A 24,383-nucleotide genomic window follows, 5' to 3' on the forward strand; every position below is an offset into this window, starting at 1 on the left:
CGACCTTTTTTTAAACTTGACAATCTGACAAAAAAACGTTGTTATGTTGCCTCTCGTTCGTATCTTTTTCTATTGGCTTATTCAATTTTAGTTTCTTTAGCTTGAATTATATAATCTTTTAGCTAATTAAACATTTTTTTTAAATTTAGCAAAATTGGTTTTATTTATTGATATTTTATATTTAAATTCCTCAAATTATTTTTTTTTATCCAAATGTTTGAGATTTACAAAAAAAAAATATTGTATAGAATAATTTTAAATGTTTAGAAGTCAAAAAGTTCAGTAAAATTTAATATATTTAGTTTATAAATATTTTAATGAAAAGCTAAAAGTTTCTGGCAGAATAAATTGATAAAGGGACAAAAATTATTTATTTTTAAGAGAAGAGAGACTTAATTAACTTATAATTTTGATAGAAAACTTATAATCCATATTTAATATCATGAAATAAAAACAACACTTCTTAAGTCAATGACTCACGGTAAAAAAAAAATATAATAAACATTTTATAAATAAAATATCATGATCCACTAGATTGACAATATTAAATACTATAATTTCAATAAAATATTATTTATTAATTTATTGTTTCCTTAAACAATTAAAAATAATTAGAATAATTCATTATAAGATTTTTTTTCCGTTTGGTATTACATTTCTCTTTCTAATATTGAATTTTATGTGTGACGGGTGATATTGGAAATTCAAAAAGGCATCTGCACCTTCTCAACCATAAAGTCTAGTTGTACGTGTCAACAGATCAAAGATGAAGGATACGACGGAGGATGTAAAATTGTAATGTAAAAGAACAAATAATGATTATTCCTAAAAGATTATATAATCAATTAAATTTACATGTGAACTTCTCGCGTGGGAATAGGTTCAACTAACCTAGACTTGTTATTATGTACATAATAACTGCAAATGAATGTGAATTTATCATTTCTTTTACCACTTCGGGTTGATATATTTTTTTAACAGCACGAATAATGCCTAGTTTCCAAATCCCTGCAACGATAATTGTCCTTTACCCAGTGAGAGTACTGACTGTGACAAGCTTCAAATGTGCCTGATGATTCTCATAACGGTGAAGGGTATGTTGCCGGAATTAGTAACAGTCATGTAATTGAGTGCGTTAGATCTCAAGGGAGATTGAGGACTGTTTACTTCTGTCAGTGAGCAAGGAGAGTCGCGAGAAGATGTCATATGATTAGATTCAGTATCATATTTTTTGGAAGTGTCACTGTCAACAACAAAAACAACAAAGAAAATTATTCCGATAAGGTAGCCAGAAGCATATTTCCAAATTTAACATATATGTAAGAAATACCAACAGCAAATAATGACGAACACATACCCTATTAAATTATTAATTTTATTAAAAATTCGTGTGCGAAAGGCTGGCACTAGACCACGGCTATTTTTTGAAGTGTGACCGGGACTATGCTTACGTGAATAATCCTACAAGCACAAACAATTGGACAAGTTAGCAGCGAGTTATGTCTTCCAAACAGGTTAGCACAAACCTATAAACCCAAGCAAGTATTGGGTTATAATTCACAATGATTGATCTCCTTGGACCATTGGACATGATCAAGGAGTTCAAATGTAAATAGCACTTACTCCTGGTCCAGGGTCTCCTCTGGGATGGCCATGTGAATGAACTACAACATCTTGATCATGCAAATTTTGTACAAAGACATGCGTAAGAAGTGTTGCCGCCGATGGTCGATCAGCAGGATTCCTTCTGAAACACTGCTGAAGGAAATCCTGTCCCTCTGATGACAAAGTTTCGGGTATATCTGGAGATTTGTGAAGTACCTTGAACATGGCTTGAGGCTAGTAGACAGAATTCAATCAGGCCATTATGTTCACCAAGTAACAAAAAATGAGAAAACCAATGCCAATAATAGTAATATCAAAGGGGAGCAAGGATATTCAAATTCCTTGCTTAGACATATGTGAAAGCAAAATCAAATCAACATGTATTAATATAAAAAAACAAAAAGGAATCAGTAAATGGTCAATCTAAAGGGCCATTTGGTTTGCAAAATCTTTTTTTATGTTCTAGGAATTGTTACTTAAGAATCATTATTTTGAGATTGCTATAAATATGATTGTTATGCCAAAAAAGAATTTTAGACAATGTTTCATGCCATGAGTATGCAAAAAAAATTTCCACCTTCATAGAAATCATACATTCTCACCCCATCGCTAGGAAATGTCTGTCGGAAAACATGTACCGAACTTATAAATTTAAGCTACACGGGAAACTTGAAAGAACTCCCTTTTGTGTTGGGGGGGTGGTGAATAACTGGTACCGAGATGTTTGTTTTACATATTTACCCTGCTGCCACCCAGCCGAGGTGGAGGGATTATTGATCTTATATTAAACCAACCAACTAATATGCAAAATCCTTGACTATAATGAGTTAAAATGCTTAAAGTGCTCACCCCTTCAAATTCACTCCAAGGAGGTTTTCCTGTCAGCATTTCGATGATAGTACACCCTAAGCTCCATATATCAATGGCCATGGCAATGTCAGGATTGGATTCTTTCTTTATGGCAGCCTTCATGAGCTTCAACGAACAAATTACAGTAAAAGAAGGGCATGTCATTACTCATTACCCATCAAAAGTACCATAGATTATACATTTAATAAATTACCTCAGGAGCCATCCAGTAGGGACTGCCCTTCAATGAAAGTTCATATGATTTTTCTGTCAGCTGAAAGGAGCAGATTGTACAAATTACACGACCTCCAGAAAAAGAGATAAGAGAGGGGGGGGGGGGGGGACAAAACAAAAGATTGGCAAGCAAACTCTCTCTCTAGACACACATGCAAAAGCACACATTGATTATTACATAATTAAAAGTAAATAGAAGAAAATAACTTCAAAACTTACAATTTTTGATACCCCAAAATCTGCAAGCTTAACTATGCCTGATGCATCAACTAGCAAGTTTGCACCTTTGATATCCCTAAAAAGCAAAAATTCAGAGTAAAAAAAAATTCTTCCTGATCAAGAACAAATTCAATATGTTCTTCTTTATTTAAGAGTTATGATTTTAGCTAGAATAAGCTTTATCCTCAGATGCCAATAGATTGTTCACAAAATATAAAAAGTCATCAATCAGAGAAATACCTATGGATAGTCTTGGTACTATGTAAGTATGCCAATCCGGAGAGAATATGCCGTGTAAAATTGCGAACTACAGATTCTGTCATAGCTCCACAATGTTCATGCATAAACTTATGAAGTGATCCAGGATGAACATACTCCATATATATGTACAGTCGATCGCCAACCTGAAAACAAATGTTCCACAAATTCAATCTTAATTCACAGCCATAAAGATCCTTAAACTTTTCATTTCGTATAGTATAACTGGAACAAGAACCAACAATTAACTCACTATTTCACTGCCATAATACTGCACAATGTTGGGGTGGTGTAGTTGACGGAGAATCCTGATTTCCTGAAATAATGGACTATTCAGAACAACGGGCTAAACACCAACAAATTGGCAAATGTGAACAAACAATTATAGGGTACATAAGAAAAGATATCATGGAATGGAAAATAATAATAATAATGATAATCAAGTATTATTATTATTATCTACTAAAGAGAAATATGAACTGCAAATCAACACTGACAGCATAATTGACCAGTACAACAATTTGGCTTCTATAATTGGAAGCAAGTCTTAGTACTAAGAGGCTCTCCGTGAAAACCTCTCCTTGTTTGTGTGAAATGTACTAACAGGGTAATTGATTGATACCTCATGCATTTCAAGAAGTGGTAATGTGGTTAAATCCAACAGTAGAGCAATAGCAATATATGTAGCCAATCAAATTGTGCTATGGAGTTGGGTTGACCATGTTGTAAACATTTTTTTACTATGAGGAATGTTAACAATACATTCTCTAACACTTTTTGTTATTAGTTAAAATTAATAGAAAATTATAAAAGTATGAGAGAGAAATATAAAATTAATAGTAAAAAAGAGTGGGATCCATGTGGTTTTTATAGTTTTCAATATATTTTAGCCAATAACAAAAAGTGTATTAGAAAAAGTGTGTTAAAGATTGTGTTGCTAACATTCTTTTTTTCACTGTTAGCATAACATTGTTCTCTCTAATAGAGGTATTCTTAATTTAGAACATGATAAAATAAAAGACTTGAGCAAAGAACCTGCTCTAGTTGCTTAATGCAGTCAGCAGATTTAGGATCATCAGGGAACAGATCCACCTCTTTCATTGCACAAGAGGCGCCAGTCTCTCTGTGACACAAACAGGAACACAAGTGAGTAACTACTGAAAATGTAAACTGTAAAACAGATAACAGCCAATGAAAAGAAAAAAAAAAAGGAGTGCATACAAATTGGTCGCATGATAAACACTTCCATACGATCCACGTCCAATAAGTTTTCCTTTCTGCCATTGACCTTTCAAGGAAGGTGAGTTTTCTGTGGTGTGATGCACGATGACAGGTTGATGCTGTGAACATGACTGTGCAGGCAGTGAAGCTCTAGGAGGAAGAGGAAGCGGATGTGCATCGACATGATTACTTTCAGGCCACACTCTGGAGCAAAATTTATGGAGCTGAGACCCCTCTTGAATATTAGGATTAAGGTAAGGACTGTGCAGAGGAGACCGGTCTGGACTCTGAGTAGTTTTAGGCAGTGAAACTTTCAAAATATCATGAAAATCTTGAGGAAAATTGAGGGAAGGATCGTGTAAATCTACATTACTGGACCTACGTGGACTAGTAACAGGACTGGAGAATATACTGGTTGGGGCACTCTTAGCAGAAGAACGCAATCTCAAGTTGGAAATATTCTCAGAATCATTATCATGAGAAACCTCTTTGTGAACTTTACATGAACTAGTATTACCTGTATGAACGAGGAGACATAATAAAAAACATAGTAAAACCTAAATTTAATTGACAACAAGAACGCATAACTCACCCGCCAAGACTCTCGCGTGCGGAATATTCACTCTCAAATCATATTTGGCATTAGCAGTAGCCTGGTCAAACGACGGTCTTCCTAAATTGCTCGAAGATCGTAAACTTTTCACCGCATCATGATCCACCGACTTTCTGAAACGTAAAAATGAATTCACAAACGGATCAACACATGCTTGAATTGAAAATCAAAGGAAAAAACACAAGAGTTGGGTTTACCTGGGAAAAGCGAAGGGAGGGTGTTCGAACGGAGGAGATCCAAGATCAGGTCTGCGAGTCAACGGGGAATCGGGACGTGGAAGGGGTTGAGGAATAGCAGAGGAAGACCAGTGGTCTGAAGATTTAACGAAGGAGGGAAGAGGAGAAGCAGGTAAAGAAGAAGAGGTTGGATGTAACCCTAACCCAGCGTCTTGGTCGCTCATGTAACGAAGCCTTCTCTGTCTCGTAAGCCTGCGTTGCTGAATGGTAGGTGAAGGAGACGTTGGTTTGTTGGAGTTATTAGAATTAGAAAAACTCATTGGAGATGTTGCAGTGTTCATTGCTGGTTATTGAACTTGAAGTCGTCATGTGAGAGTGGTGCTTTCTTTGTTTTTTGGTAATTGGTGTGGCATGGAAAGTGGCAGCGAGCACCAGAGGAAGGAAACACCTACGTTGTTTCTTACCTTTGCTCGCTGTTTTTTCCAATTCAAATTGCCTCTTGGGTTGAATAGCCAATATTTTGGTTTTCATGGTCAGCACTTCTGACTTTGGATTTAATTTAATTCAATTTAATTCAATTCAATTCAATTCAAGGAAATTGGAGGAGAGAGCAACGCTGGTGAGTCTTGCCTCTTGACTTGGGCTTCTCAGGTCTAAACTCAAACCTAACATCTACTCCACCTATTCACCTTATCTCAATATATTTTGATTTAATACTTTTAATTTTATTGTCTTTACTTGTACATATTCATTCAAGTAAGTACATCTTGCAGCCTAATTATTTTGGTATTGATAACAGGAATTAAAATTTATATTTTTAAAATTGTAAATATTAAAAGTTAAACTTTGGAATTAAAGTTGAAGCAATTTTTAAGACAAAGGTGTACCAAGTTAAGATTATAAAACACGTGACGTAACCCACGGAAGAAGAAGAAGGAATAGAAAAGCACGATGAGGATAAAGTAAAAGAAAAATGAATAGAAATGTTACCCACATACAGAAATACTGAAATTGTCAGAGGACCGGGTTGACATTTCCGCCTACAATGCGTTCCTGACAGCTTGAAGTGTTTTCAACTTTTTTAGTATGTATTCAAACATGTTTATTTATATTAATTTTATTATAAAATATTTTATTTAATTTTTGCAAATGTGTGTCTATCATATTCTTTTTTGTATTTTTAACTTTAAAAATCATGTTTTCTTCACAGTTTATATCACTGTTTAAGCGAGACTGGATTGAAGCGAGAGGCTCCATTTTGTTTCTTCTACATTTGCAACATCTGTTGGTCGAAACACAATATTTTATTTTATTTTTTGCTTTGATGAAATTTCTTCCATCAATTGATCAAGTTTTATCTATTCTATTACTTGATGTTTTTCATTTCTATTCCGTTAAACCGTTTAACATTATTAAAAGTATATTAATATTATAAAATAAATGTAGTTGTGGAAACATACTAACTGTCTAAAAAAAAACGAGAACCAATCCACTTATTTCACAAACAAGTGTTGTTAATTTACTCTTTTAATAATTGTTTACATGAAATTTTCATTAATCTAATTATTAAATTATGTAATATTATCTTTATAACAATGCATAACAAATTTTAAATAAATTAAACAATTATAAAATTATAGTATTATAACTAACATCAGTTTATATTTTAAAGATTATATTATACGTTAAAATAAATTTTTTTAATAAAATTTATTTTTTGTAAAATTATCTATTTATTAATAATTTAAAAATAAATTATTAAACTAAATAAATTTATTATATATAAAAAATTATTAAGAAAAATAAGTTAGTCAATAATTATCATTAAAGTTGTTACAACATAATTATATATGCTATTTAAAAAATATGTTGTGTTTGTCATTCATTATTTTCTTAATTGTTTATTCTTTTTAGGTCTATATCATGTGTATTCTTGATAAGAGTTAAATTTATCTGAGTTGAAAACTTTCACAACATAATAAAAGTCAACTCTCCCAATATTTTTATTTTTTTTTATAATTATGTTACGATTTTATTAAAACTTTTATACATTAACATGTTCAGCATTATTAAATAGGTTAATAAAATAGAAAATGAAGAAAGTAAGTTAATGAGTTAATCAATAGAACCAAATGACATCAGATATTAAATAAAATAAAATATCATCTTTAATAACTTCATTATTAAAAGTTAATTTTATTAATCTAACTCTTAAATTTTTTAATGTTATACTGAGGACTACACACAGGCACACGCAATTTGTATAAAATTTTGTATACTTGATTTATTTTGTAAACATATTGAGTTAAATAATTAATTTTATTAATTTTATTTTTAATAAAAAATTGTCACAGGTGTTATTGTCTTAAGTTTGACACCTTTTTCACCTGATTCTGATATTTATTTTAAGAAAATCAAATATTGTTTAAATTTTTATAAAATTTTACAAATTTAAACTACTCTTAAAATGATGGTTGGATTCATAAATTTCAATATGTATAAATTAAGCATAATAAATTAACCAAAGCCTCCTCTTAAAATAAGTGAATCGATCAAATATTAACACGAATAATCAAAACAATGTACAGTTATAATTCAACTATTAGATTTATAAAAATTGCATCCTATTAACAATTTAACTATTGATATTATATTTTAAAATATTTCCGTTTAAATTCAATAATGAATTCATTAAAAAATTTGATAAATACGAGAGGGGGAGAGACCGACCAAGTAAAAAGATTGATTGGTAAGGTGGAAAACCAGATAATGTGCAAACGAGAAGCGGAGAGAACGCATTAACACTAACAGATCGCAAATTTTTCCTGATGTCAAGTCACACTGTTAATTTCAATACCCCTTTCCTATCCATTAAAGTATGAATATTTGAAAATTCGCAGCACCCCTCGAACACGTAACTACATAAGTGATAACTAATAACTTTCAGCAACTAAAAATATAAAAACGCCGGTCCATAAATATGTACTCTCTCCACCCCTAATTCACGAGTCAAATGGTAACAAATTGCGGACCCATAAGAAAAACAAGATAGCAGAATAAAAATGGTTCACGTTTTGCTACCAATGTTGTCCAGTGTATGGGAGCTATTATCAAACAGCAACAGGATTGAGAAGCTGCCCAATAAAGAGTACTGTTCCAGTTACGTCTTCTCTGATGAGGAACAAGAACGGATGATCAGCAACAAAGTCTATTTCAGTCATAATTGACGCACTCCTCAATCGCACAGTTGCAGCGGTGGCCGCTGCTGCTTCAGTGCCCTCTTCATTTACTTGAACAAAAGTTTTGTGGAAAACGTTGGAAACGTATAGGTTTCGTCCCACAGGAGAGTCCACCATTTTTGTCAAATATCCACCAGCGAAAGGCAGAACCACTCCCAGCTCTTTCAGCACATTAGATGCTTCAAACCCAAAAGAAATATTGAATCTTGGGATCCTGAAATCTCCTACTTTCACTTTTTGATGAGGAAGCTTGCGTTCCATGAACCCAGATTCAGAAGCCAACTTCTCAGCCAAAGCTGACAACCCATCTTTTTCATCTGGAAGAAAAATGTACATAGAGAATTGACGCTTATCTTGGCCTTGTTTATAGGGAAGGCCAAGGACTTTGAAACCATCAAAAGCCCTAACGAACTGCTCCTTCTTGCTTGTCATGAAGGGAACCTTGACTAAGCTGCCATTAAGAAGGTGAAAATCGTAGTCTTTAGTTGTTGAAGCATCAAACTTCTCATTCCATGCTCCTTTAAAGTACAGTGCATTTGCAAAGATGAGCCTGGTTGAACTGTCCACTGATCCAGCAGGAAGAAGCTCTTTAACGAGGCCATTTGTCTCTTTTTCAGACCATGAATTAACTTCATTGGTCACTTCAACAGCCTTAAAACCATCACCGCATTTAAAATCAAATGCGTAAATATCTCAGTTGATCTTTTTTTTGGGTAAGCATTTTAAGAAGAATTTAACTTTCTGCTAATCTTATTTTAGCATATTTATGTTAACAAATTAGTTAGACACAGTACAGATCAAGTATGGGAAGAGTTACAAAATAGACCATCTAGTTGCCAAGAAACTCAACACTTATGCTGTTCTAAACCATTTCAGTGGTATGTTAAAGGGATCTGGGGAGTCACTAAAGGATATGCCACCAAGAGCCAGAGCCTAGAAGCTTACTGTGGCAAGGTAGTACTGCACTTGTTTGGTATCTCATTTACACTCTTTTTTCACTTGATGACACACTCAAAAAGAAAAGATTAACAGGACTAGCCTAACATTTGAACAACGTATGGTATCCATCAATGCTTGGATCATTATTAAATTGGTGATGACTTCAAAGATGAAGTTCGGTGAGGGGTGGGGCGGTCCACGAAGGAGACGAAATAATACATCAAGTGGAAGATTTATTTTACATTTTTCAAAATTGCGTCTAAATTAGACGGTTATCTGTTAGGAAAATTTAATTGTTTGTATGAAATAAATAACATTTGTTCTAAATTAGGTTAAGAAGTAAAAAAAAATAAAAATGCATATATGTGAAGGTAAATTAATAGCTAACAAAACAGGGCAAGGAAGGATTGTGATGAAAAAGATGGAGAGTTATTTACCTTGGTCTGGAAATCAACGGAAGCCAGAGTGGCCTTATAATCAGTTTCGACAAGTTGTTTGAAGGAAGGGTGAAGAGAAAGAGTCTGTTCAATCCACACGCCATCTGCGAAAGAGAGGCGAGGCCCGCCGGCGGGAGCACCGTCGGAGAGGACGACGGAGACGAGCTGAGAGGCGAAGGAGTTGAGATGGTCTGTGGATTGAGATCGGAGAAAGGAGAGAAGTTGATTGAGTGTAGGACCCTCAGAGCCAGCAGCGACGATGCTGAGCACAACATGGAGCGACAGGGGCGAAAATACGAGGTTCTTGTCGGAACCTTCTTTCGAGAACAAGAGTTTGGCTATGCTCAGAGAAACGTCGGTTTGGTTGCTGATTGATTCACGGAGATCCATTGTTGTTTCGATTTCCAAACACACTCAAGAGTCGACGCCCGAATTTAATTCAGGACAACCGTGTCGCGCTCCCACTTTGACATTTCTCACTCTCTGCCTACGTGGCCACGCCGATGCTTCGGGATTAAGTTTGGAATTTGGAGCTTTTTGTTATTGAATTTGGAGTTTAGAAACTTTTTAGCCCGTTTTTTGGGGTCGTGTGGCTGATCTTGTCCAATAAAAAAACCAAGCCCATGAACTAAAAGCTTACCCATTACTGAGATCCTCTGTTCCTCAATGTTGTCTTCTCCTGGGCCAATCTTAAGAGATGCTTTTTGCTGCTTCTTTTTTTAACACGTTATTAATATTTTTTGTATTTTTTAATTCTTTTAATAATAATTTAATTTTTTATTTTTATTGAATAGTTTTTTTTTCTTCTTTAAAAATTCACTCTTTGTCTCTTCTAACATTTCAATTTTTACTTTCAACTTTTTCAAGTTTCATTGCTGATTTTAAGCATGTTACACTTTAAATATGTCAATTGTTTTCAATACATTATATAATAACTAGTTTATCGTAAAGAAAAAAGTTTTTTATTTAGTTTCGTTAACTATGTTAATACTCTTTCATTTCAAAAATAATTTTCATATATTTTTATAAATAAATTTTTGAAATTAAATTTTATACTTCTAAAAATTAATTTTCAGAATTATTAACCATTTTCAAAAAAAAGTTTTATAATTAAAATTTTACACTCCCAAAAATTAATTATTGAAACTATAAAATCTTAATTATGAAAACTTATTTCTTGAAGTGTAAAATTATAAATTTGAAATTTTATTTTGGGAAATTTAATTTTTAAATGAAAAATATAATTTAAAATAATTATTTAAGAAAATCCTTTTATTATTATAAAGAGTATTTAAACAAAAATTGAATAGAGGTACAAGAAAAGTACAAAAATAACCCCAACAATCTTCTGTGTGAGACAGGTCAATATACTTTGAAGAAAAAGAAAAAAAAGATGAAGTTGAGTATAGTATCGACCAAGAAAAAAAAGGTATCTTCCAACTTCTTCAATTTTCTCTATTAAAATCGGATAGTTGGATAAAATAAGTTAAAACCCTGAATGGACAACAAAACCTGGGTTTGGAAGAAGGGAAGAACGAAATCAAATTCTCAATCAGACAAATTTCATAATTTTTAAATCAAATCTCGTACGACTAAACTTGATTGAGGAATGATCTAATATTCTAATGGCGATAAAGGACCCTTTTTTTCGGTACATTAAGTTAGTTTCTTTTGCCGCTGCTTTTGCAAATCCTTTACCAAATGGATCCCACTCTCCATACTTATATGCTTGTGGCTGGAGAAGATAGTGTTCCGCCTTCACATGACGACTTTTGGGTTAAGTCATAAATTGTGTAGTGGCAGATAATAATAATAATAATAATAATATCTTAAAGTTATATATTTATTATTTTATATAAAGGTTTTTTTCATTAATTTATTTGGAGAGATGGGTTTATTTTTGTATTTAAAGAGTTTCAATGAAAAAAAATGTTTTAAAGGTAAAATAGAATTTTAAAGTGATTACATAAGCTTTTAAAAATATTATATTAAGTCAACAAGTTAGATTTAAATTTTAAATTTAAAAAATAAATTACAATTATTTAAAATTAGTCTAACCTTACTTCTAGTTTTTATCCGTATTAATATATTATAATTTTAATTTTTTTTATTTAATTTAGATTTGATTTGAATCATACACTCGAATGTACTGAATTAGTTTATTACTAAAAATATTTTATATATACATAGACTTAAATTCAAAATTTTAGTTAAGCCACTTGAATTATTTTAATTTTTTAGTCTGATACAGCTGTCCTCCTTCTTAACATGAGATATTCATCGATTATGATACTTGCGAATTGAAATTTGGTGTAAATTTAAAGGTAAACATTTAGTGGTAGAAGCCCTCTCTCTCTCTTGAATGTAGGTGGTATACACATCAGTTTATTAAATAATTCTCATATGGAGTCAAGAACTTTCTAACCATTTTATAACAATACACGAGACTTGTTAGTTGTTATTCTGGAATCAATTTTGTAAAGGTAGCCCAACACTACAATTTTTCGCCAATCGCAACCTTGCGAGTACCTCGGGCTTTTTCACGTACTACGTGTCGTTTGTAAGTATCACAAACAAGAGACTAGAAAGATGCTCCTCAAAGTTTGCTTACTTACGCAAGTGGCTGGAAATTCATTCGTCATGTGATGGAAAAGTGGTGTCCTATTAAGTGCGTGGTTAGTAATATACGCGTTGCTATTTGGCTATATTTGTTTAGGTATTCCATAATAAATCATCAAGTACTTTTTAAGATATTTGGAATTAGAAAGGGTTTGTCACTCAACTTGTTACTAAATATTTAGTTATTAGAAAGTGTCGAGCTAGATGCTGACAAAGATGCTGATAAGCAGAAACGATGAAGGACGCATACGAAGTTAGTGTTTGGAGCAAACGTTCAAGATGACAAGCAATTCAAATTTTAAAATACTGTGGAAACTTTGTATCTACCTTTAAACAAACCCTACCCACATATTTAGCAATATTATCTTCCAAGGGAAACCAAAGGAAAAATGAATATACATTAATATGTATTATGTGAAATATATTAATTTAATATATAAAAAATTATCACAATTATTAATTATAGAAACAATTGTGTTTTAAAATATTATGTGACATCAGACATTGTTAAGACAAATTAAAGCATTATAATATTTATAGAGTTCAGTTTTTTTTTATTTCAATCATCTATCAAACAGGCATTTAACTATGATAACCGTACTTTTTCTTCTGTAATTAGGATAAAGAAATATATAATAAATTCATATTAAATAACCATGTAAATCTTTGTCATACGATAATGTGCTGATTACTAATTAATTTATTTCTTCGGCCTGAGTAAACACCATTTGTGTATTGTTTCAAGCTACAATAAACACGTTCTACTGTCCCTGTGATAGGCCACAGTTGCTTATACTGCGGATCTCAACTTGTTCGTTAAAACCTTTGTCTTAATTAACTCGAATTGATTCACGCAATAAAACAATAGGCTTACGTTGGTTGGATGTGGAATATGTTGAGCTGTGATGCTGGTTTAATTGTTAACACATTTATTTCTATTGCTAATTCCCACGGACATGCAAATACTGTAGTTGAGATACATATTTTGTAGTTATGACAATAATCACACCACGTCCTTATATTATATACAAATTTAATGATGCTTTTAAATTGACACACACATATATAAGAGGATTTGTTAATACATTTCTATATTTTAGAAGAGTATAAAAATAAATTGTAATTAATTCTATTATTATATTTTTAAGTATATAACTTGTAAATATATTTTTTAAATAAAATAAGTGAGAGGATAGTAATATTTATGGTTGTTAACATATTACTATTTATTGTAAAAATATATGTCGCTCAGTAAATTAGGCATTTATACGCATAATTTTATTATTGATATTTTTAAATATATTGTAATTTAGAGTAAAATTATATAACGAAGCATTAAAATAGTTTTAAAATTATATAAAATTTTATAAATTTAATTTACAAGTGTTTAATTTAACAGTTAATTTGTTAAATTATATATATGTTGGGCCTAGCCTAGCCCTTACCGGTTAAGTGCATAGCACGTAATGGAGTTCAATCATTGCACGCAGCATTTGTTACAAATAGTTTTGAAGTTTAATGCATGTGTATCGGATAGGGTGGTAAATTAAATTAAAATTAAAATTAAAATTATTAAATAAAATTAAAATTTACATATTTTAATATTTTTAATTAATAACTAAAAAATAATAATTAATTTTTTACTACCATTTTTCAATAACATAATATTATAGTCATTTGTGACTACTGTTATTGAATGATGGCTGTCTTCATTTTAAGAATAAGCCAAACTGCTAATCTAACCAAAATCATAAATTTCTGAATCCAAATTCAAGTTCTATTGTTGAGATGAACTGAAAATTTATCAGAGTTAATCTTGTTAACATGTGTTTCGATTTAATGCCTTTCATTTTCTAAGTAAATATTTAAATACAGAAAATAAAATTAAAATAATGTGGTTTTTTAAAATAAAATATAAAAATTTTAAAATTAAAAAAAATGTTAGCAACATACCCTTTTTAACACCTTCAAAACTAAATTATATTCCAAATTATAAAAATTATATAAATCTAATTCTTTTTTACTTTTATATTAATATTTTTTAAAAAACATTACACACAATCATATAGAGATATTATATTACATACGATCTAAAACTTTAAAATATTAAATTATAGGTGTCAGCTTGTTTCTTTTTATTTTAACCAAGATTTCTTTGCTTCTACTTGCTATTTCATAACAAACAAAATTTGAAGAATCTTTAATAATATTAGGAAAAATTATACAAAAGGAGTGGGAGCATAAGCAGCATCAAACAACAGAAGAGGCAAAAACAAAATCCAAACAGAAACGAAAATGTACACTCTAGCCATAATGTACAAAAGAGCAAAACGCTAACCTCAAATATAAAACGGAATTGACCCTTAGCATAGTTGCTGTCGGGCGAAGTTCTAATTGCAGAAAAAAGAGGTTTTTTAGTTTATGCTTCTGCATGAAGTGAACTATAGACTATGCGAAATGATGCCTTAATTATAAATGATATCAATAAACAAATCATTAACCTCTAAATCTTCTAAAACATTGACCTTCAAATGTAAGTACCCGTTATATTCAAATTTCAATGATTACCTAATTTGATTTTTGAAGAAAGTAAATGTATAAGAGACCGGTTAAAGAAACAAAATTATAAAGTTATTATTAAAAGATATTATTAATATATTTCTTTCCTAATTTTTTATGCTTCTAAACATAAATAAACAGTATAGAGACTCTTTTGTTTATAGACCTAGTAACTCTAGTTTAAAAATTATTTTTAACTTATAAAAAACATTTATTCATTATATATATATTTTAATTTATCCACAAGTTCATTCAAACATATCACAGTTTTTTTTGTCACCCTTAGTTTTTTTTTGCTGTAGGATTAATCTCCCACTACTTTGTAGTCTCAACAACAACGTTGCAACTATAAGATACTAAGATTATTTTGTTAAACCAAAGTCATGCGTGTTGCCAAATTAGAAATACGGCTATTACAGCATTCGGACGAGGAGACTTGTTTATCGTGGTTGCATAATAATCCTTAGCACAATTTTTTATTCTTGTCAGATTCATAAAAATTGGTTTTTTTTTTGGTCAAATTAGGAATTGACTCACAACTATGTATTGTAAGTTTGGAAGCCATTGCCAGATATCAGGATGGAACTCCAAAATTTTCCCAACAAGGTCCATACAGGTATATACGCATTGATACATCATACATGCATGAACAAAGTAGTTCAGAGATGCCAATCAATTCCATTAACTAACGTGGTATTCAACTGTATCAGCATTTAATTAATTCGTTCAAGTCATAAAAAAATAATTAAGTCAATTAATATGTTCAAATCATCCGCATTATGGGGTTGGGTAGGAGAACAGGAATAGAGCTAAGCTTACAAAATGTGACCAAAATTATTTTTCTAATGCCAAGTTGACATTCGATTTTCTTATGGCTTACTTCAACTGCAACTTGGTTCCTATAAATTTATGTTGAATGAACCACTAATTCCTTAAGAAGCGGGAGTTTCTGTCCTTCGTATCAAAGAAGGCACTAACAATGGTAATTAATCCTCTCGTTTTTCTTACATGACATTTTTTAATGTTATTCTAATTAGACCAATCATGTTCTACAAAGGTTTCCTTAATCAAGCTCAATACCACTTGTCCTTAGTGATCATGATTCTTGAACCTCCATATTTAAGTTTAACCTCGCGCATTTAGTGTCATATTTTGGTTTATTGAATTTTGTTTGATCACTCACCAGGGAATCTGCAGAAACATGGATACACAACCTAGGCTACAAAGAAGGCTAGGAGGAAGCAGAGCTGTACTTTTTGTATATGGTAACAGCATGCAAAAACCTAACTCCATGTACCCTTTTATGTGTGGAGGTACTTATTTTGTGTTTCTCTGATAAATTGAAATTAAAAATTGTGCATGCAGCTATGGAAGGGCTAGAGAACATGGCTTTTGTTGCCAATGCAGTGAGCCTGGTAACTTACTTCTTTGGGTACATGAACTTCAACTTAACAAAATCCGCCACAACCCTCACCAACTTTATGGGAACTGCATTTTTACTAGCACTTGTTGGAGGATTAATCAGTGATACCTATCTTTCTAGGTTCAAGACGTGTGTTATGTTTGCTTGCATGGAATTGCTGGTAAGTTGAACTAATTTCTCTCACAAGTGCATTGCCCATCAAAGATCGAAAAAAAGAGAACCCTTTCAGCATCGTTAAATAGTTGTGATTAAAACGATTAGGGAAGAATCATATGAATAATAATAAGCATCTCTTAAATCTTGTTGAACACTTTAGATTAGAACCTCATAACCATAGTGCTCAATTATTGAAGCACAGCTTGTTCCTTGACTAGCATGTTTTTCGGTAAACACCAACCAACAACCAATAATATGGCGATGGGCACGTCCCAAAATTTTATTAGAAAGTTTAGCGCCATCTGAAGAGCAGGATGCCGACACCAAAAGACATCAATTATTACAACAAAAATGCTATTTTAATTGAGGTCAACATCGTACTTTATCGTTAGTGAAAATCCAAAGAGACCATTTTACCCGGAAACTTTTTTCTTTTCCCTTTTATCAGAAATATAAAAATTTTAAAGTTTTCCACTGGTTTAGTTCTTAAGTATGTAATACATGGGAAAAAAAAACCTTATAAAATTAAATTTAAGATAATTTATACCTAAATTCAAACATACTCTTAAGTTTCCTTGTCCCAACTTAATAATCCATCGATCGTTCATCAAATTTCAAGGAGAATGTTCACGCAAACATTCCTGATTCTTTCACGTCAAATTTTTACATTTATCTTATTTTTTCTCTATTTCTTTCTCCCAAGATGTATTCGAGAAATGTTAAAAAAAAAAAAAAAACATTATATCAAGAAAGGGCAAAAGGATAACATGAATGACCAAAAATCTTAGGAGACAACTGTAATTTATCTTCTTTATTTTTAAGATGTGTGTATATTTTAAAAAATTATATACAATATTACGTACAATACTACTATGTTAATTATTTAAACAACAGAATTTATCAATGAATAAGTCCAACCCATCTATACTTGGGAGGAGGAATAGAATCCTTTAGAACTAATTATTTTAATTGTAGGGATATGGAATTCTCACAGTTCAAGCACGTTTCCACCAATTAAGACCCATTCCATGCAAAGATTTAGCACCAACCCAAATGAGCCAATGTAAGGCTGCCGAAGGTGGCCAGGCTGCAGTGCTTTATATTGGTTTATATCTTGTTGCATTAGGAACCGGTGGTATTAAGGCAGCTTTACCAGCATTGGGTGCTGACCAGTTTGATGATAAAGATCCCAAGGAAGCAGCTCAACTATCAAGCTTTTTCAACTGGTTCTTGTTCAGCCTTACCATGGGATCCATAGTTGGTGTTACTTTCCTTGTTTGGATTGGTGCCAACCTAGGATGGGATTGGAGTTTCACTGTATGCACTTTAATAGTTATATTTGCAATTTTGTTCATATGCATGGGCAAGTCATTGTACCGAAACAATATCCCAAAGGGAAGCCCTCTAATTCGAATCATACAGGTAAATAAAGTTATTTTCATTTATTTTTATGCTCACTTATATATTTTAACATGTTCTTGTATTTTGAAAGTAAATTTTTTGACACTTGTCGGACTACTATATTTACTTCGTTGTACTATCAGGTGTTGGTTGCAGCTTTCAGAAACCGAAAACTTGAAATTCCAGAGAATGCAGACCAACTACACGAGATTCATGAAAAAGAAAGAGGGGACAACCATGAAATCCTTAAGAGGACAGATCAGTTCAGGTTATAAGATAGGACAGATCAACATTTTGAGCATCTAAAAATTATAATTTTTATTAAAAATTATATAAATATAAAATTACGATTTTATTATGCTCAACTTTAAAAGTTGAGTTGAAGTATTAAAAAAGAAATATTTATTACACTTATGTATCATCAGTATAATAAATATTTTTAATAAAAAAATTATTATTTTAAGAGATTTAAACTTAGTGTAGAGACTGAGGTTCATAAAATTGTAATGTATGGTGCTCTAACTCTAATGTCCAGTAATCTTTGATTAGAAATAAATGTTGATTTGTTCCTCATTTGGTGTTCTTCGAAAAATGGTTAATTTCCCAGATTCTTGGACCGGGCAGCAATTGCTAGAAGCGGCGCAGGTGCTGAAGCAACATCAGGACCTTGGAGTCTCTGCACAGTAACACAAGTAGAAGAAACCAAGATCCTAATCCGCATGCTACCAATAATATTTAGCACCATATTTATGAACACATGTTTGGCTCAACTTCAGACTTTCTCTATTCAACAAAGCACCACCATGAACACCACAATCCTGGGGTTCAAAATGCCAGGACCCTCTCTCCCTGTCATCCCTCTATTGTTCATGTTTGTCCTAATACCTTTATACGACCGTTTATTTGTCCCACTTGCTCGAAGAATCACAGGGATTCCCACTGGAATTCGACACCTTCAGAGGATTGGAATTGGGTTGGTTCTCTCAGCTATTTCGATGGCAGTTGCTGGTTTTGTGGAGACACGCCGCAAGTCTGTGGCCATCCAACACAACATGGTAGATACCACACAACCTTTGCCAATAAGTGTGTTCTGGCTGGGTTACCAATATGCTATTTTTGGAGCTGCAGACATGTTTACCCTCATTGGCCTTCTCGAGTTTTTCTATGCAGAAAGTTCAGCTGGAATGAAGTCACTTGGCACAGCAATTTCTTGGAGTTCTGTGGCATTCGGTTACTTTACAAGCACAGTGGTAGTTGAGGTGGTTAACAAAGTTAGTGGTGGGTGGCTGGCAAGCAATAACTTGAATAGAGACAAGCTCAATTACTTTTACTGGTTACTGTCCGTGATAAGTGTAGTCAACTTTGGCTTTTACTTGGTTTGTTCTTCTTGGTATAGATACAAAACAGTGGAAGACAAGCATGGTGATTCAAAAGACAATGTTGATATCCCCAAGGTTTAGATTATTAGGCCTACAAGACGTTCACTGTAACTTTTACGTTACTGTTCCACTATGTACAAGCTAGCTAAATCTGCATAAATAGAAAAAAGGGTTATTATTATTATAATAATATGGCGGAAACGGTAGTTATCTTCTGTTCTAATTCTAATTTCTAAATTTTTTTTCCTTCTGCTGTGAAACAACCAACAGAGATCATTTGCAGAACAGTGCTGACCGGAAGCAACTTGTCAGCGGCTCAAGAAACTCTGTTAGAATCGCTATGATTGATTGTTATGGTGACAAGGTCGCATGATAAATCAAATGCAATGCTTGGATAGGATAGGAGAGCTTGACCATGAAACAGTTATTATTGATTTGTTTGTTTTACGGATATCAGTTTAAACCTAATTAAACTAAAAACATGGCTGGTCAATTTTATGCACAAAACAAGCACGAACAATTACGATTGATTGCAATAGGTTAAGTTCGGGCTCCATAAAGCTTAAAAATAAACCGAAGCTTGGTCCAGTAGGATTGAGGCAAATAATAATAATAATAAATAAATAAATATATTAAATAAATAACAAAGATTAATGCTGGTCGTATCAAATCTGGAAATAAAAATGAAGGATTGAAAAACGAATTCGGGTTTGTGACTTTGTCTAAAATGTTCTCACCATAACACGTTTTGAGATGCTTCAGTATCGATAAAACCTTTATCTTATTAGATGACATCGGCAAATGATTCATGTTATTAGACTGAGATGTAATTTACCATCCTCACTTGTGCTTCTAAGTGATTTTCTTTTACTTGGGGCCAATATACTGCAATAGATTTTCTATCATCTTCCCTTTGCCAAGAGTTACTCCAATATCCCATCAAATATAATCGTTTTGTATCTTATCCTTTGTATGGATACATTCATTTTATCATTCTTATTTTTCCTATATCTTATCGTTCTTATTCTTCCTATTTCTACTTTTTCCCATACACTGACTCTCAAACATTCACTACCATAAAAGATATGTAATCACATCAATTCCATAAAATTTTCCTTTAATCAGATCAATTTTATGTATGATTAAGTGGCATTACAGAGTCAAATTAGGAGGCTGTTGGCCAAAATAAGAAAAAAAGACTGAAAAGAAAGTGCGAAAATGCATTCTTGATTTTTAGAATTGGCAACCATAATCGTGCCCATACAATTTCATGCATGACTGAATGGCATTACAGATTCAAATTGGGAGGAGGCTTTATCATGGAACTTACAGGAAGTCAAGTAGCTCCTTATCAAAGCTTTCCACCAGTTTCTATCATTCAGACACTTGCATATATGAAAGGATACAAAGCAAAAACAATCATGGTGTTTCATTTTTTGGGGTAATATCATCATGTTTCTTCAATTCTTTTTTGTTTTTGCCCCGAACTTTGGCAAGAGAATACATCTCAGGAAAGCATTAAAGAACGCATAATGAATGTATTATTAGGTCATTGACAAATGCGCATCAATGAATAAGATATTCATCCCAAACTGTATTCAAGATAAGCTGGCTCTTCTTGGAGAATCGTTGAATATCAACTCTCCCGGGCCAAAATGAGAGAAGCCATCGATTTAGAACGTATGAAAATATCTCAAACCCTTCATCGCGAAGCAGTGGGAATCATGTCAAGAAATTGCCACAGGACTGTTTCCAGATGGGAGTTTACGAGGGGTATCAATGTCAGATACCTTGGATGGAGGCCAGTACCGAAACATGGATCTACCAACAATGTTCTCAATTGGGAGGGGACCCCTGATAGACACAAAAAAAGTAAAACGGTTCAGTCACACATCATAATTCAAATGTACATATACAAATATATATTTGGAACTTCAGAGATCTGATAGTAGCAAGTTTACGTAAGCTATAGATGTTTTGAGAAGAACAGCATCAACAAATGGGCCGAAATCTGTCTTCGACCTAGAGCAAATATCCTCCAACAGAAACAGAGAAAAGTCATCAGTAGGACTGAAAAATTACCAGTTATGAGAATCAAAGCTGTTATTACGATTGTCTCCCATTACAAAAACATATCCTTCGGGCACAACCTGCAACAAGAAAACAAAATTACCATTAACCCTGTTGCCAAGCCCCACCCCAAAATCAAATAACAAAACACCATTAACACGGCAAATTATAAACATTACCACTGGATCCATCTCATATGCAAGAGGCTCTAAAACAAATTCCTCTTCTTCACCAGCACCATTCACTAGTAGTTTCCCACCACGAACCTACCACAAACCAAAACAAATATAAGCTGAAAAGATCAAGGCACAACACATTGAAAGAGATCAATTAATCACTCAAAAAAAAATAAGTAAATAACTTACTTCAACAGTGTCCCCAGCCTTAGCTACAATCCTTTTAATAAAAACATCAGATGAACTAAAACCAAATTCCTACACAAGAAAAACGAATCAATGAACATCACAAATTCATCATCACCTTAACATTTAACGAGAAGAAAGGCCTTCGAAAGATACCTGCAAACTAGGAGGCGCTTTAAAAATCACAATATCAGAAACATCAGGCTTTCTAAAGAAGAAAGAAACCTGTTACACCATCAACAATCTTAATCAGTTAAAAAGTGTGAAATGTCTCACATAAGAAAACGAAAACTGCATACAACTAGTAACTAACCTTCTCCGTTAGAACACGGTCACCCACTTCAAGAGTAGGGTACATAGAAGCAGAGGGAATGGATCTAGGTTCAGCCAAGAAAGACTTGAATAGCAAACTAACGGTAACAGCGGTGAACGCAGCTTTCGCATCTTCGGAACAAACGTTCATCAACCGCGAAAGCCAACTAGTCTTCTCAAAATCATTGGGGTTGAAATTCGGTTCCACACTCGCAACAACGCGGCGCGTGCCTCCTTTGTCCACCTCCCACGTGGTAGGGTCAGGAATGGACTCGTTGCAAGGAAGCCACTTCGAACCCTGCAAAAAGGGCATGATGGAAGTTGTTTTGAAGGGCGAAATACCCAAAATACCCATAGCCGCCGCGGATGACCCAGAAACGCCAACCGTTGACTTCATCAACGAAATCAAGCCCAAGATGATCGGGTTCTTGCAGCCGTCGCCGATAATATCTCCGGTGAGGGTGGAGTAGGCGCAAGCAGAGGTGTTGGGCCAGCAATTGGGCTTGGGCTTTCTGAGATCGGAATGGAAACTGCGGACTCCGCCGGCGGAGGAATCTAAGTCGTGTTTCTGGTTAATTCCGAAGATGCGAGAGCGGATCCAGCATTCTTGGACGCAACGAGAATTGGCGACCCGGACGCCGGCGGAGGAAACGAGATTTTGGGCGACATAGCCGGAGAAGGAAAAGGTTACACGAATTGCCATAACAACGAAATTGAATAGTCGGAGGAAGAAAAGGTACAGTGTGGTGTCGGGGAGGGAGGTTGGGGAGTGGGGAAACCCTAGCAAGCGATAAGATGCATTTTGAAAGAAGGAATCAGTGAGACGAAAGCGGAAAAGTCGAATTGAAGAGTGGAGAGGTGGGGAAGGGAGGGAATCGCCGGCGATGCGACCCCCTGAACGCCGGAAGAAGGAGTTGAATGTAAGGGTGATTTGGTTTGGTTCGGTTGGGAGAGGGAAGAAGCTTGAGAAAGAAGAAAAATGAAAAAGAAGCAGAGAAAGAGGGTTTTAATATATGGCGGCTTCCACTCTTTGCTTTTAATCATCGGATTCGGACTTGTTTCATTATCGATTTACGATTTTGCCTGTAGTTGACTCAAGATAGTAAATCGATAAAGTGAAAACAAAAAACACATTTTTTTTTTTATTTTGAATTTCAAAATTCTTTCTTTTTTATTTTTTATTTTGATTATAATTTTTATTTTATTTTTTAAATTTTGTAAAAAAATAAAAAATTATTTTCAGTGTTTTATCTATTATTTTTTTAAAAAAATAAAAAAAAATACTTCATAAAACTAAACAACTCCTAACATTTTGCACTTTGAATTTAAATTAAATATTTTTTAATGTTGTATAAAAAATTATATGATAAAAATAACAAATATTAAACTTAATTGAAAATTTTTAATATTTTATTTTATTAATATAATGATTATTATAATATTTTACTATTTTAATAAAAAAATTTAAATATAAATTTTTATTGTGTATTTTCAAAATTTGTAAATTAAAAAATAAAAATAATTAAATTAAAATCTATGAAAAATAAAATCTCAATATTTTCACTTTACATGTTTTTTCCTTTAAATCAATCGAAATTTCGTATAATATATACGTGATAAACTAGTTAAAAGACTATATGTTAAATGAGTTAAAATTTTTAATTGAATTAAAATTAGTCATATAAAATGATTACAGGATATATATAATATTATATTATATTAATATTAAAATAAAAATAAAAATATTATTTTTTATTTATTTATGTATTTTTAATAATTTAATTAATTAAATATTTAATGTCATCCATTTATATGAATGTAAATTATTAAAAATAAAAAATGAAATGAAGTATTAGCAGGTAACCTTCAATAAGATAAATGATATATAAGTTTTTTTAATTCACAGTACAAATTGATCATTTATTAATAAAAGAATTAACAAACCTTAAATAAATTATAAATTTATACTATCAAATACATTCGACTGATTAAGAACTAAAAAAGTTCAGTTATAATTTTACTTAATGAATATTTTTTATTTTTTTTAAGTTTTTACATGGAGGAAATTTTAATGTTTATTAAAAACAATACTATTTTTGTTATTAATATATTTTAATAAATTTTAATAAAAAATATATTATTTATTAATTCTGTAATCCGTGGGCTTAACCCATGTTAGTAGGTCTTGTTAAATAAAGATATAAATGCTGGAAACATTGATTAAGAAATATAAATATTTTTTAACATAATATATTATCAATGTATTTTAACATATTTTATTTTGTAATTCACACTTTAAAGATACTAAATAA

General features: G+C 32.3%; 4 protein-coding genes across 5 annotated transcripts; 1 reads left to right on the top strand and 3 right to left on the bottom strand.

Moving 5' to 3' along the window:
• Positions 1–768: 768 nt before the first annotated feature.
• Positions 769–5,719, bottom strand: LOC113865299 (mitogen-activated protein kinase kinase kinase 5-like). The gene is made up of 12 exons (XM_027499759.1): positions 5,197–5,719; positions 4,979–5,112; positions 4,387–4,903; positions 4,201–4,288; positions 3,419–3,481; positions 3,148–3,311; positions 2,908–2,983; positions 2,669–2,728; positions 2,455–2,580; positions 1,624–1,839; positions 1,358–1,461; positions 769–1,243 (listed from the first exon to the last, which is right to left on the bottom strand). Exons 1-12 carry the CDS (start codon positions 5,514–5,516, stop codon positions 1,060–1,062), a joined length of 2,052 nt encoding a protein of 683 aa, XP_027355560.1. The 5' UTR covers positions 5,517–5,719; the 3' UTR covers positions 769–1,059.
• A 2,230-nt stretch (positions 5,720–7,949) lies between these two features.
• Positions 7,950–10,305, bottom strand: LOC113864791 (serpin-ZX). The gene is made up of 2 exons (XM_027498902.1): positions 9,791–10,305; positions 7,950–9,065 (listed from the first exon to the last, which is right to left on the bottom strand). The coding sequence occupies exons 1-2, from the start codon at positions 10,178–10,180 to the stop codon at positions 8,286–8,288; spliced, it is 1,170 nt and encodes a 389-aa protein (XP_027354703.1). The 5' UTR covers positions 10,181–10,305; the 3' UTR covers positions 7,950–8,285.
• A 5,204-nt stretch (positions 10,306–15,509) lies between these two features.
• Positions 15,510–19,408, top strand: LOC113866279 (protein NRT1/ PTR FAMILY 4.5-like). Its single transcript, XM_027501160.1, has 6 exons — positions 15,510–15,584; positions 16,155–16,233; positions 16,334–16,551; positions 17,523–17,969; positions 18,092–18,216; positions 18,556–19,408. Exons 1-6 carry the CDS (start codon positions 15,510–15,512, stop codon positions 19,406–19,408), a joined length of 1,797 nt encoding a protein of 598 aa, XP_027356961.1.
• A 1,400-nt stretch (positions 19,409–20,808) lies between these two features.
• On the bottom strand, positions 20,809–23,098 carry LOC113864738 (thylakoidal processing peptidase 1, chloroplastic-like). 2 transcript variants are annotated; one of them, XM_027498798.1, is made up of 7 exons: positions 22,619–23,015; positions 22,073–22,579; positions 21,916–21,984; positions 21,763–21,831; positions 21,577–21,663; positions 21,410–21,477; positions 20,809–21,181 (listed from the first exon to the last, which is right to left on the bottom strand). In XM_027498798.1, the coding sequence occupies exons 1-7, from the start codon at positions 22,772–22,774 to the stop codon at positions 21,055–21,057; spliced, it is 1,083 nt and encodes a 360-aa protein (XP_027354599.1). In that variant the 5' UTR covers positions 22,775–23,015; the 3' UTR covers positions 20,809–21,054. The 2 variants fall into 2 exon arrangements, with proteins under 2 accessions (XP_027354599.1, XP_027354598.1); XM_027498797.1 differs by having other exon boundaries at positions 22,073–23,098.
• Positions 23,099–24,383: the final 1,285 nt, after the last annotated feature.

This window comes from Abrus precatorius, unplaced genomic scaffold, assembly GCF_003935025.1.
Source record: "Abrus precatorius isolate BTA unplaced genomic scaffold, Abrus_2018 Scaffold4, whole genome shotgun sequence".
NCBI classification, from domain to species: Eukaryota; Viridiplantae; Streptophyta; class Magnoliopsida; order Fabales; family Fabaceae; genus Abrus; species Abrus precatorius.